The sequence below is a fragment of the Ictalurus punctatus genome, chromosome 1 (assembly GCF_001660625.3).
Source record: "Ictalurus punctatus breed USDA103 chromosome 1, Coco_2.0, whole genome shotgun sequence".
Taxonomy (NCBI): domain Eukaryota; kingdom Metazoa; phylum Chordata; class Actinopteri; order Siluriformes; family Ictaluridae; genus Ictalurus; species Ictalurus punctatus.
Genome location: NC_030416.2, coordinates 23,553,443 through 23,568,879, shown reverse-complemented (window position 1 = coordinate 23,568,879; position 15,437 = coordinate 23,553,443). Strand labels below are relative to the sequence as shown.

The window sequence follows — 15,437 nt, the reverse complement described above, 5'->3', positions numbered from 1 at the left end:
TTATTATTAAAACCATTTTTAGCAACTACACACTTTTGCCTATTAACATCAGTCTCTGTTATTTGCTTGTTGCATACATGACATAATTTGCTAATGGTGTAAAATTTTGATCTCATGTAACCACAATACATGATTCCAGTTGTAATTTTGAAGACGATTTGAAAAGTTCAGGCTCTACAATTCGTGCAACCCTTTGAAACGACTTCTCTTTATGGAAGTGAAGTGTAGTAGTTGATTTGAATAATAAACCAAGGAATACATTTTAAGTTAAATTCATTTACGGCATTTGACAGATGTCCTTATCCAGTGACTTACATTTATTTAATTTATATATCTGAGCAGTTGAGGATTAAGGGCCTTGCTCAAGGGCCCAACAGGGGCAACTTGGCAGTGCTGGGGTCAATCAGTAGCCCAGTGTCTTAACCACTGTGCTACCACTGCCTACAGTGACCTTGGGTGAAATCACAGAGTAATTTTTTTAAATACACATATACATAGGTGTTTGAAAAATTGTGAACCCTTTAGAATGTTCTATATATTTCTGCATAAATATTAATTAAAACATCATCAGATTTTCACATAAAAGTAAATAAAGTAGATTAGACAGACAAAAATATAAAACTTGGTCATTTATTCACTGAGGAAAATGATCCAATATTATATGTCTGTGAGTGGCAAACGTATGTGAAGCTTTGCTTTCAGTATGTGGTGTGACCCCCTTTGTGCAGCAATAACTACAACTAAACATTTCTGGGAATTGTTGATCAGTCCTGCACATCGGATTGGAGGAATTTTAGCCCATTCCTCAGTACAAAACATCTTAAACGCTGGGATGTTGATGGATTTCCTCAATGAACTGCTTGCTTCTAGTCCTTCCACAACATTTTTATTGGGATTAAGGTTAGGTAATAGTTCTGCAGAATTATTGAAATTACTTCACAAATTTAAAAACATAACTGTATATATTTTAAGTACTTCTGGAGTTGACTGTTGCATGCTAATTGTATATCACAATGTTCAACATGTTAATATATACACCAGCTGCATTTAATTAGGAATGATTGGACAGCTTATAACTGTGACTCAGTGAGTCAAACATGGCAGCCGCCTTCCTCTTACACAAAGTGAGAAATCAGAGAGTGACAAGGTGGTCATGGTAAAAATCCCTAAGACACCAGTTATAAAATTCAGTTTCACTTAACTATCCCCTATATGAACATTATTCTTACCTAGGGCAGGTAAGGCAGCTTTGAGATGGCAATAAAAAGACTATAAAAAAAACATCTGCACATTCGCACAAGTCAGCGACGCATGGCCAAACTGTAGGATGTGAATCAAATGATTTGTTTGTGTTTTTCTCCTCTCATCCCTTTCACTCTCTCCTAATGGGCCCGTCCCCCATCAGCGCTGGCACTGGGCCCATCAGGGTGGAGGATTTGGCGGGTGGGGGGTATCTCTGGGAAGAGGAAGCCCGCTAAAGCCTATAGTGATTTCCTCTATTTCCATGCTTCTCTAGGCTGTGATTCAGCTCTCTCTCGCTCTCTCTCTCTCTCTCTCTCTCTCTCTCACTCACTCTCCCTGTCTGTCTGTCTGTCTGTCTGGTCTGCTCGTTCTCTTCCTCTTCAGTGGTTGTGATTGAACTTGACCATACCTAATAAGGATGTGGATTCAATTAACTGTGGTTTCTCATATTTTTTAAATAACTTTGTATTTTTTAATGGTACTATTTACTGCATTTTAGCCACAGTTAAAACCACAACCACATTCATGCACACACACACACACATGCACACAGATACAGTTGGAGAAGCTCCACTCCACTCCACAGCAGATTGTGCTGCAAGCTGGGTTGTTAGACTCCATCCATGGTGGAGTGTCTCCTGAAAAGAGGCTGTCTGCTAAATCATCGATTTCAGTTGGACGCCTCCCTCACCCTGTGGCTATTTATAACGCTCCCCCTCGGCCCATGCTGTACATCAACACAGGAGAACATCCTGGTCTGTTTCATGCCATCGCCAACCCTTTTAGTCACGCTAACTCTTATCCGGCTGGAAGGGCTACTCCGACAGGCACGCTACCGCTCATCCTGTTGTAAAGATTATCCTTACAATCACTCAAACACCACTGCTGCCCAAGAGCCCGCTTTTAAAATCATGTAAACGTTTATCATTTCAGCAAGACAGGTGGTGCTCTCACATACACCATGCCCAAGTCTGGGATTATATTAATTTTTGCTATTGAGCTATTTTGCTCTAACAGCTGCCATGTTCATACTTAAGTGAACATAATCATCACAAGCTCCCCTTCAATTTCAAGTGAATAATGATCATTTCAACTCACCTTTGCACTGGTTGGTGTTTTTATCGAGGATTGCCTTTGTTGACACTATTTTCCCATACCTGATGAAGAGAAAAAGCACACTGTTAGCAAAAATATAAATATATGTATGATATTATATCACACAAACACTAAACTTTTGCTATATTATATAATATTTAGGTAATGCTTTACATTAGGGTTACCTTAGCTGACATTTGCATTAGTTAACATTAACAAACAATGAACCTCAGGATTAGGGTTAGGGTTAGGGGTTAGGGTTAGGTAAACATATCTAGGTAATATAACAATTTGTATTAATTGATGTTTTTTTTATTTAAAAAATAAAAATAAAATAAAATAAACCAAATAAACCTGTATTAACTAATGTTCATGAGACTGTTCCAGTATTTTCACCTGGAGACCGGGGCTGTGTTTCTCAAAAGCACCACACAGTCTTCTTAACTGAGAAAGTGTTCAATCTGATGCTAGCTCTACCATTTAATGATGATCTTTGTGCTTTGATGCTTTTGGGAAACTTGACCTAGAACAGTAATTTATCAGTAATTTACCTACATTTAGGAACATAATGAAATTAGATTTTGTTACTTTATTTGCTTATTTTTAGTCATGGATTAAATAAACATTAGTCAATGCAGGTGTATATAGTTAACGTTTAAACAGGTATCAGTTCATATACAGCATGTGTTCACTTACTTTGTTAACATAAAATGTATTAATAATTATGTTTATATTGTAGGTTGGTCATGTTAACAAATTCAATAAATACTGTCAGTTAAGGGAACCTTAATGTAAAGCCTTGCCATATTACACTGTACTGTACTACAGGACTGCTTGATAATGGCTAAAATAATCCTAAAATAATCAGTATGCCCAATACTAAAATCATGTTTATTTCATCAAAATTATTTTAGGAACAAAATCGTTTTATTGTACATTTATAAGTTGTACATTATACGCCTGTGTGCATTTTGTGTTCCTTTGAATCTGTTTAGTATTCTGACTGTGATTTCTAACTCTGGTTCACTACTGTTACTTCATTACATGTAAAATATAAAAAGAGTCAATAATTAGATTAAACAAATAAACACAATCAGTTTGTACCTAAACAGTTCAAACATTTATATGAAGAGCTTGTGATCATCAACAAACACCATCAATAAACCAAAAAATCTTGTGTTAGTATATAAAATAGAACTACCCATGGTCTGTTCATTCATGAAAAGTATTATCTGGATGTATTTCTGTGTGTGTGTGTGTGTGTGTGTGTGTGTGTGTGTGTGTGTGTGTGTGTGTGCGTGCGTGCTCTCATTTCCACAGATTTATGCTAAAGACAGAGTATTGATGTTTTCTCTAACCATTGCTCATTAAAAGTTTGAGCATATCTCTGGAGAGAACCGGGTTTGAGATGGACCTAAATTTTCCTTCTTAATTAAAACATTTAAGAAGGATGGTTTATCGATAGATGTTTATATAGTCTCAAAACAATAACTTTGAAGATAAAGTAGACATAAGGGGAGGTGCAGTTTGCATGTGGAATAATTAGAACAACTGACGAAGTAGACCGAGCAAAGTATTTGAGTGGACTGAAGAACCAAGCCCTTAAAAAATACTGACTGATCACCATATGAACATATGAAACCCTAGCCCTAAAAGACTAAATTCACTAAAGTGCTTTATTTTTATTTTTTCTACATTAGCCATAGAACGTCTCCACACATTGATGCCACAGAAATATAAGACATTAATGTGCTAAATCATTCTCAATTCATTAGCAATGATAAACTTGTGCAGGTATTGTATGATGTGTGAACGATCACCTCCCTCCCATTCCATCCCTTGCGTTCCCTTTCTTTCCTCCTTCTTTCATCAAAGAAGGTAATAAAGTTCCTTATCTGCTCAGTATCCGCCAGCAGAAAAGGATGACTGATATAAGAAAGGCCCTCCCAATGTGACTTTTAATTAATGTTTAATGTGTCTCCTTCCTCCAGGTAAGATGAGAGAGTATATTACTCCACTTTTATAGGGACAGAGGCGTTTAATAAAGGAGGGATCATTTCGCTGTCACCGTGAACAGCGTCGGCCCATCAGGCTTTCATGCCACCAACGCCGGTGAAATGGCAGCTAATTCATCTCAACCACTCAAATCGCTAGCGACTCGACTTAGGGTGAGCTCTTCAGATTAAAAAAGAAAGTCTAGAGGCATTTTGCGTGTCTGAATCATATACGGTTACATTGTTGGTAGAAAAATAAATAAATAAAATGTCTACAATACTGTGATATTCATACATACATACATGCATAACACATAAATAGAGGTATGTGCACCACTTTGCCATTTTCAAGTGGATATTCACAATTCTGGGATGTTTACGTTAAGAATGTTGAGACTGTTTGGATGTTTGTTACATATCACACAGCATGTCAGTCAGCAATGCTCATGAGAGAAAAACAAGCGCTACAGGTGACCACACTGTTTGAGCTGCTGTCATTTCTTCTTACAAAGCAAGAGCTAGCCAAAACACTGACATCTCAGTTGAATAAACGATGAGAGGCATTGGAAGCACTATAAGACTGACATTGGTCCCTGGTAGGAGTGGAGGTAATGTGATTGAACATCTACTTAAAAGCATTTAAAAAATTGTCCTGGATTGAACCAGTCATGAATCAACAACAAGCACTCAAAGTCTCCAATGCTTTGAGACAAATTGACAAAAGTCTTTTAAATGACCTCTAGATTCCAGAGTTGGTATTTTTATTGGGAGGGTTTTAAAAATTGTTATTAAAAACTACAGTGATACACAATATGGCCAAAAGTATGTGGAAACAGGACCATCACACCATTACTTCACTACATGCCTTCTCCAAACTGGAAGCACACATTTGTTTAGAATGTCTTTGTTCAGTATGCCGTAACATTACAATTGTCTACACTCTAACTAAAGGGCCCAAACCTGTTCCAGCATGACAGTGCCCCTGTGAACTAAGCAAGCTCCATGCCATGAAGACATGGTTTGCCAAGGTTGGATTGAGAAGAACTCAAGTGGTCTGCACAGAACCCTGACCTCAACCCCACTGAAAACCTTTGGGATGAACTGGAATGCTGACTGGGCCTTATTGGCAGACATCAGTGCCTGACCTCACTAAAGCTCTTGTGGCTGAATGAGCAGAAACCCCACAGCCACAATTTCGCAGAAGATTGGATGTTATTATAATGGCAATGGGGACTCAATCTGGAATGGGATGTTAAAACAGCACATATGAGTATGATGGTCAGGTGTCCACAAACATTTGGCCATATAGTATAGTATAGATAGGTAGATAGATAGGTAGTCAGTCTGTGGTGGATCAGGAGCCTATTCCATTAATACTAGTTGCAAGGTAGGAGAATTTACCCTGCCTGGGACTCATTCATTAATACACTCTTTCACACCTACAGGCAATTTCGAGTAGCCAGTCCACCTACCTGCATGTTTTTCGACAATGGGAGGAAACCGAAGAACCCAGAAAAAACTGACACCAACAGGGGAAGTACGTAAAACTCCACACTACCTGGAACGTGAGCACAGGACCCTAGAGCAGTGAAGCAGCAAAGCTGCCTGCTGTGCAATGCATTAACATTGCTGATGAAAATATAATCTTAATGACTATAATAAAGTAAGGTGATGGTACAGTGACACTTATCCTGTTAAATGTTCCGGTGAAGTCCTCCTGCTGTTTGTGATGCCTAATCCACAGCAGTGTTAATGCCAATCATTAGTAAGTCATTACCAATAATATTCTAGGGTTTGAATTTATCCATATAAATGTGTATGTTTTTAAATGTCATGCCATAGAAGTACCAAACAAACACCAAATCCAGAACAAAGAAGTCAACCTCTAATATTCTATTCTAAGTAAAAGCATAAGTATATAAAAAAATATATATACAAAAAAAGACCTATTAATAAATTTTAAGCAACAAGTTTTTAAAAATAGTTCATCATATTAGCATATTAAACCAGAGCAACATCATGACAAAGCAGCACGGCGTAATGCGATAAGAGGTATAAATATAAACATAAGGAGAGATCAGTCACTAAGGCAGGGAGTTTATGAGTCTTACAGCCTCCGGAAAGAAGCTGCATTTGAGCCTTGTTGTCCTGGCTTTAATGCTTCTTAGCCCCCTGCCTGAGGGGAGGGGGTCGAACAGTTCGCTTGCCGGGTAGGTGGGATCCTCCATAATACAGGATGCTCTGCTTCTGCACCTGCTGGAGTAAATGTCCTCAATAGAGGGGAGGCTGCTGTGAGTTATTTTTTGGGCAGATTTAACCACCCTCTGCAGTGCCTTCTTGTCAGCAGCTGAACAGTTCCCATACCAGGCAGTGAAAGAAAAGGTGAGTGTACGCTCCACCACACACTGGTAAAAAGCTAACAGAAGTGCTGAGTGCTAAGACCAGCCCGATTCAATCTCCTAAGAAAATACAGGCATTGGTGGGCATTTTTTATAATGCTGACTGTGTTAATGGTCCATGTAAAGCCATTTGAAATATGTACCCCGAGATACTGTGAAACTGGAGACCATTTCCACAGCTGCTCCTCCGATGAAGAGTGGAGAGGGGGTGTAACCTCTTCTTCTAAAGTCCATAACCATCTCCTTCATCTTCCCCACATTAATGCAGAGGTTCTTTACTCTGCTGCAGTCCACAAGTCCTTCCACCTCCTGACTGTAAAAGGACTCATCGTTGTGGGATATCAATCCCACCACAGCTGTGCCATCAGCAAACTTCATAATATGATTGCCCAGATATTTAGACGAGCAGTCATGTGTTAATAACATGTACATCAGGGGGCTTAGGACATATCTCTGGGGGAAGCTGGTGTTAAGGATGATAGGTGAAGATGAGATGCCATGGACTTTAACAGTCTGTGACCTGTTCATTAAAAAATCCTGGACCCAGTTACAAAGTGATGGTTTCAATCCAAGCAGCAGCAGTTTATTGACTAGAGTCTGTGGGAAAATTGTATTAAAGGCAGAACTGAAGTCCATGAAGAGGAGCCTGACACAAGAATCCCTGCTCTTAAGATGGGTGAGAGCAGAGTAGATGACCAATGAAACTGCATCTGATGCAGACCAATTCTTCCTGCAAGCATACTGATGGGGGTCCACATTAATGTCAGTGATATCCTTTATGTGTGCCATAACCAGACGTTCAAAGCATTTCATGATTATTAGCGTGAGAGCCCATTGGATGGTAGTCATTCATGCACGTCACAGCTGAGCTTTTGGGTATGGGGATGATAGTTGAGGTCTTGAGACACACTGGCACCACAGCCTGGGAGAGTGAGTTGTTAAAGATGTCAGTCAGCACCCCAGCAAGTTCATGAGCCCAATCCCTCAAAACCCTTCCTGGGATATTTTCCGGGCCTGCTGCTTTATGTGTATTAATTCTCAGCAGTGACCTCCTCACATCCTCAGCACACACACTGAAAGGCATCTCACCTGGTTGCAGTGTGAGTCCGGAGCAGGGAGAGGAATTGGATGTCTCAAAGCGGGCATAAAATGTATTCAGGGCATCAGGAAGAGATGGATCCTGAGGGCATAGAACATCTTTCCTGCTGTAATCAGTGATGCTCTTGATGCCCTTCCACATGCTCCCAGAGTCATTGGTGGAAAAGTGACCCTGTATTTTCTGAGCATAATTAGTCTTTGTCCTCTCTACCCCAACCTCTAGTTCCCTCCTCGCCACTCTCAGTGCAAGTGCGTCTCCTGTCCTAAAGGTTTAGTCCTGTGCCCTCTCACCGCACACCGCACATCTCCATTCAGCCAGGGTTTCTGATTTGGACAGATAATGATCTTCCTGGTGGTAGTGACACCATCAATACAATTACTGATATAGCCACAAACAGATGATGCATATTCCTCCAGGTTCACCCCACCGATGCCGGTTGCCACTTTTCTGAGGATCTGCCAGTTGGTGCGCTCAAAAAAGTCCTGCAGCATGGAGGCAGCTCCACTGGGCCACACTGTGATGGTCTTTACTATGGGCTTGTTGTCTTTAAGCACAGGAGTGTGAGCAGGAACCACCAGGATGGAAATGTGGACAGAAAAGCCCAGGTGGGGGTGGGGCACCACTCTCTATGCTTCCTGTTTGTTGGTATACACACAGTCCAGCATGTTGTTTCCCTTGGTTGCCATGGAGACATGCTGGTGGAACAAAGGCAGAATGTCTGTCAATTTAACATGGTTAAAATCACCTGCTACCACAAAAAAAGCCTCTGGATGCTTATTCTGTAGCACACAGATATGATTATATAGTTCCCTGATAGCCATGCTAGTGTTAGCACTGGGGGTGTAAACAGCCACATTAAGCACAATTGTAAACTCCTGAGGCAGGTAGTATGTTCTACATTTTGGTGTCAAATATTCCACTTCTTCAGAACAGAGCAGTTCATACACCAGCCTTTGTTAATGTAAACACAGAGTCCTCCTCTGTGAGTTTTCCCCGACAGATGATTTCGGTCAGCTCGGAAGAGGAGTAACCCGTCAATATGGTAAACTGACTTTGGGATATTGTTAAATAGCCATGTCTCCATAAATAGAAGTAGGCAACAGTTCCTCATCTCCTTGTAACTGCTTACTCTGAGTCGCATAAAGTCCATCTACCAAGGGTTGGAAAAATGGGTCTGTTATTAACCTTTAGCCTGGCTATCAGGCCGGCCCGCTTAACCTTTTCTGGCTTCATGCACACCGCTTCCTTCTTCCCCTTATCCCCTTTCATTCATTCATCTTTAGTAACCACTTTTATCCTTGTCAGGCTCACTGTACATCCTGAGCCTGCCCTGGGAACACTTGACACAAGGTAGGAATACACCCTGGATTGGCTGTTAGTTCATTGAAGGGCAGCATACACACATACACACACTCAGACACTCAGGGGGTAAATTAGAGCACATAATTCAACTACCAAGATGTCAGAAAACAGAACACTGTATATATTTCTATTTATGTATAACATAAGAGGGCACAGTGGCTTAGTGGTTAGCACCATGGTTGAGGGTTTGATTCCCATCTGTGTTTGGGGAGCATGTTCTCCCTGTGCTACAGGGGTTTCTTTCCCCAGTCTAAAGACATATATGGCATTTTGCATACCATAATTAAATTTGTTTTTTACAGAACTTTAACACAAACCAATACAGAAACAAGGTTTTTATGTGTAAGTATCATATTGAGTACTTTTGTTTTTTATACTAAACACCTCTTAATTGACTCACAATAGAATAGATGTCAGGGACAGATGCCTGGAACACAGACACATGCCCACAGAGTGTCTGCACTGCCTTAGTTTCTCAGCACAAACACACACCCCCGTTCACATATTCCTATCCTTGGGGAACCAGAATTCAGTTTAAGAAGGATCACTTTGTCCTTGTGATCTAGTTCCACCTGGGCCCAGAGGTGCTTCTTTTCTATAATGAGTCAGGAGACTTAACCATCCCTCATACTACTAACTCTCTGTCCAAATGCCACATTTGTTTAACTGGCATTGTCAATTGTTTATTCATTTATTCATTTTTATTTTATTACACCTCACACACGTCCAAAGAAACTTAACAATGAAACTGAATTTCAGTCAAGTATAAACAACTAAATAACAGGTGAAGGTGAACTGGCAGCCCTGGGAATTGAATTAACAACCCACAGATCACTAGTGTGGCTCAGTTTCTGACCTAACACTGTTTAGAGCTGTTTGGATACAGTTTAGAGTTGGGATATCAAATAAAATTTGTGAAGGTCCAGTTACACAAAATCCTTTGCTTACAGATGTCCAGATAAGCAGTTACCATGCTTAGCATACTTTTTAATGCATAGTGATTTGTTCATGGCTATAAATAAGACATATCAGTTTGAAGTGGTTATGTTTTATTCCACTTTGGTGCTTCACATTAGCACTTCTGACTAATGCCATGGTCTCTGAACAGACATCTGTTTGGAATTTGAAGCAGAGAGAATAAACAAATATTTCTCTGTCCGATCATCATTAAACAATGTGTTTCCATGATCAACTTTTTTTCCACAAACCATACTCTCAGTTCACAATTCAATCCAGAAATGTTAAAATGAAATTAAATTTGCTTTCTGATAAATAATACATAAATACTTGTGTTTGGACACAACAGATAATTTGCAACAGAAGCCATGATTGTCTGTATTTATAAAAACAAGAGTCAAACACAACTGGGAGCGGCAGCTCAGTGGTTAAGATGTTGATGTAATGCTCCGAAGGTTGTGAGTTCAAATCCTGCCACTGCTGGGCCCTCAAGTAAGACCCTTAACTCTCAAGTGCTCAGTTATATAAATGTAAGTTGCTATTTATAAGGATGTCTGCCAAATGCTGTAAATGAAAATATGTTGATTGGCTCAGCAATAGTATTTTTGAGTGCTTGGATCAATGCACAGAAATACTTTGCTAGGTCCAGGTCCAGACTGCAATCCACCAGTAGTCTAGACTTTTGCTCTAGGGCCTAGTGGTTCCTGCTTGGAGTCTGAAGAACACTGGATATTCAGTGTCACCTTGCTTAATCCTTGTACTGCAAGCATTTTTCTGTGCTTGAGCTCTTACATGCTTCTAGCAGCTCAGGTGAATGATAGAAAGACAATAAGTTACAACTGAAAATATTTACTTTGATTAGGTGTATGTGCGAAATATGGCAAGTGTGTTGGTATTTTCACATAATTTAAGAAGAAAATGACACTCCTAAGCCCAACATGTTATGACAGACAAGACTAGGAACAATTCCCCGTTGATTTTGTGTATCACCAGGACCAAAATGTATTTTGTGTACACAGCCCTCAACCATCGTGTGAAGTGCTAATGATAGCTCTCAAAGGGCCAGCACACACTCTGGTCTGCGTGTTTATGTCTCCCCAGAACGCGGACAGCCACGGATGCTGGGCCGTTTGATGTCTCGTGCCGTGAGATGTGAACTGACGTCTTTCCATGTCTTTCAACTCTAATCCAGGTGTGTGTGCGGAATCTCTTAATTGGCTACCAGTGCAGCTGTCTTGTCCGACACAGCATTCATCATTTGAGTGCACAGTTGAGCATATGTCTCATATTTGTGGATTTGTTCAATCTGGATGGGAATTCTGACTGTGCATGCTTCAACGGTTGGCAACTATGCAGCAGTTAGAGACAATATTAGTTAAATTACCAGACAGGATTACTACAATTATAGGGAAACAGGATGTCGTGTGAGTGCCATTATGAGGGAAAGAGAATCAATGGCTCTTTAAAATGTTCAGTGGTCTAAAAGGCAGGAGATGGCACTTATATGAAACTTGCAGCCCAATAAACCCCCCCTCCTCCACCCCTCCCCTCACTGATGATACCTTCAAGCAGACAATCATCTGTTTCAAGACAGGTTAGAATGCCAGTGAGGAGCTGGTGCACTTGAGTTTAAAATAACAGCACAGTAGCCTCTTTGAATCAATTCCTGTGATCTCTCGAGGTGCCTTTGAAGGAAAATGCACTGGGTCTAAGGATAGAAAGTCACATTTAATATATGATTGAAAGTTCTTTATTGCTATATGCATTTCTTTTTACAGAAAACATATGAAAGACATTATCTTAGGGATCATAGGGAAAAATTATTCTTAGACTTGAACGATTTGGCATCACTTGCTTCTTTAAAATTTTTATTAGGAAAAATAAATCCCCCCCAAAAAACACACACACACACACACACACACACACACACACATATATATATATATATATATATATATATATATATATATATATATATATATATATATATATATATTTAGCAAATTACCAATGAAGGGAAGATTTCTTCATTGTTACAAATATTTTTTTAAATACAAACTTTATTTAAATATATGTTTAATTATGTATAAGACTTAATTGACACTATCATTGACACTATAATTGTACACTACCACAATCATGGTAAACATTAGCGCTAGTTCTACACAAAGACATTGCTCCAAAAATCATAGGGCAATATAATTTTCACATTTCACAATCCAACTCTAAGATTGGATTCACTTGTACCCAAAGTAATAATCCTTGATCAAACCAGAATCCATGTGAAAACTCATAATCTCCAACTCAGGATTTATTTACCCAGTTAAGCCTAATCACGTTCAGTATATACACTATATAAGTATGTGGACACCTGACCAGCACACCAATAGGTGCTTGTTGAACATCTTATCCTAGAGATGGTCCCCCATTTGCTTTAATAATATCCTATGTAATAACCTCTACTCTTCTGGTAAGGCTTTCCACTAGATTTTGGAGCGTGGCTGTGGAGATTTGTGCTCATGGGGAGCTCGCTTTGTGCACAAGGGATTTGTCATGCTGGAGCAGGTTTGGGCCCCTTATTTCCAGTGAAGGGAAATTGTAATGCAACAGCATACAAAGTCATTCTAGACAAATGTGCACGTCTAACTTTGTGGGACCAGTTTGGGTAAGAACCATATATGGGTCTGATGGTCTACACACCTTGAGCATACATCATATGCTCACTTCACGGGGTGCAATAATGGCATAGAACCTACTCAGTACACAGTATTTAATATTGTTAATTGTTAACCACTTACATTAAACATCAATTACTTTATCCAGAGCTTTTTTGTTGCTTTTTTCACATCAAACAATATCTAGGGTCAGTTAGCTAAAAGGTTTATGGAATGAGCACTTCAATAAGAGGCTAAAAGTAAAACACGGGATCCTAAACATTAAACTGATTTTTTTTTTTTTTTTGTATTTGAAAATACTATGAAAGTTGGTGTTCAGGTTGAGAAATTCATTCTGATAGATCAGATATATTAACCCTAGTGTTTTATTTTATGATGCATGAAAATTAGAATATTACGTTTTAGAAAACAAGTAAATAGTCATACTGTAAAAAGTTTAATGTCAACTATATAGTCTAAAAATTGAGATGCACACTGAATTGAAGTTGAATTGAATTCTGGGGTCTCTAGAGATTCCCACCCTTACGGGAAATAACAGAGATGGTTTTGTAATGTAGTAATGATATCTAGCTTTAATTAACACTACAAATGTTGCTAATCATTATCTGAGCAGGAGTTAATGAGATAAGCACACACCAAATTATAACCTCCAAAAACTATTTAGTGATACACAGAAGCCATAAAGCAAGTTCAGGGTGATTGTAAATTATGATGTAGGGAAGTGTGTATAAATCCACTGAAGCTTGGAAAACACAGCTTTATCTACCAACATCGGTGATATCTTATGTGTCAACGCCATGGAAGGAAACAGTGACAAGGCTAATGCTATAAATAAGAGACTCGTAGCTGGGTGAGAACCTTGACCTGTCAATGGTCTTGTCACTAGCAGGGAAAACAATATGCATGCTAAAGAAGGCTGAGTGAATCGGGCTCTGTGTTTCTGAAGCCTGTGTGTCAGATCCCCCCCAAAGGCCCCAGAGCTCTGTTCACAACATGGCAGCAAGGCACATGAGGGACGTTCCTCCAGTCACTCAGTTAGTCAATCAGGCGCACGCACACACACACACACACACTCTCTCTCACACACACACACACATACAGAGAGAGAGAGAGAGAGAGAGAGAGAGAGAGAGAGAGAGAGAGAGAGAGAGAGAGAGAGAGAGAGAATGTACATTACTATGTGGTTTGCTTGTGCTTGTGTCCTTTTTTCTAGCCTCAGGGAAAATGCCTAAGTGTCGAAACAATATTTCTATTGTATGTGCAGATATTTTTAAATAAGGTGGTAAAATTCCCACTGCACAAGATAGTATTTAAACATCCACAAAACAATCAGAACCACACTTACACACACACACACACACACACACACATCTTTAGAATTCAAGACAGAGGCATAACTACAGGACTGGCAAACAAGTAATCATCTGGAGTCCTGTTCACTTAAATCAACATAAATGTCAACATTTTGGGAACCCCTATAAAAACTGTAATGATCATGAGGAACACTTCGAGAAACCCCCCTAAAATGAGCTCATCTAGTTAGCATGGCTGTGATTGGATTCCTTCGTTCATTCATTCGTTCATTTTCAGTAAGCACTTCATCCTGGTCAGGGTTGTGGTGGAGACTATCCTGATAATACTGGCATGAGAATTCACTCAAAATTGGACAGCAGTCCATTCCAGGGCAAAGCACACACATTCATACATTTATTCATACATAGGGGCAATTTGGTACAGCCAGTCCACCTACTGGCATGTTTTTGGGAGGTGGGAGAAAACCCGTGAGTTTGTTTAAATGAATGTGAATGTTCTTGTTAAATGAAGGACTTCTCTATCAAAAAGTTAAAAGAGAAAAAAGGTAACAAAAAGAGGAGAAAATGAGATAGGTGTTTAGTAGAGGAAATAGTGATGCACAAATATAGACATGTACAGTAAGTCAAAAAAAATAATGCAACGTGCACCTCATTTTTGAAAGCAAGGACCTAGAAGAATTGACTTGGTTTGTAGCATAATGCCAATAATTTCTATTCTTCCTGGTAGAATTTGTTATTTTTCAAGTGAAATTCTGTGTTAAATGAGTTGCTTAGAGCACATAGAGTATAGTGATAAAATATCTCCTCAAGATAACACCCAAGATATTAAAAATACATAAACAAAGAGGCTGTTTTTAAGCCTATGTAATATAAACATGTTTTATGAGTTGGAAAGGTGCTGGACTACTGCAGTCTCTATCTACGAATGTCAGAATATAATAACTTTATTACAAGAAGTTATCCTAAGATGAGGGTTAACTCATTGCTTTGGAACCCAATACAACAAACAAGCCTACAGTATGGATTAGAAAACTTATCTGTTTTAGCAAAAAAGTGAAAGACTGGTTGTCTAGGTTAGCCTTGGTTATGCATGTCTATATGTATATTTATACTATTAAATTAAACAAATATTATTACTGCTATTACTACATCGATTTCTTTTAAAAGCACTCTGTAATTGATTTTTGATTATTTAATAAGACGTCTGGGTAACATAATGGCAAAGAACATTGGTCAGGGGAAGAATAATCGGTCAGAAGGGCCCCATACATTTTTTGCCTGAAACCCTCACGGTGTCTAGA

At 39.2% G+C, this 15,437-nt stretch overlaps 1 protein-coding gene across 2 annotated transcripts in view; it reads right to left on the bottom strand.

Annotated features, from left to right (window-relative positions):
• The window catches only part of rbms3 (RNA binding motif, single stranded interacting protein), a 152,823-nt gene that overhangs the window by 102,624 nt on the left and 34,762 nt on the right, over nt 1-15,437 (bottom strand). For both annotated transcript variants that reach the window (XM_017476620.3, XM_017476602.3), the window contains exon 3: nt 2,341-2,399. In XM_017476620.3, coding sequence (XP_017332109.1) covers nt 2,341-2,399 — 59 coding nt within the window. The remainder of the gene's footprint in view (nt 1-2,340; nt 2,400-15,437) is intronic.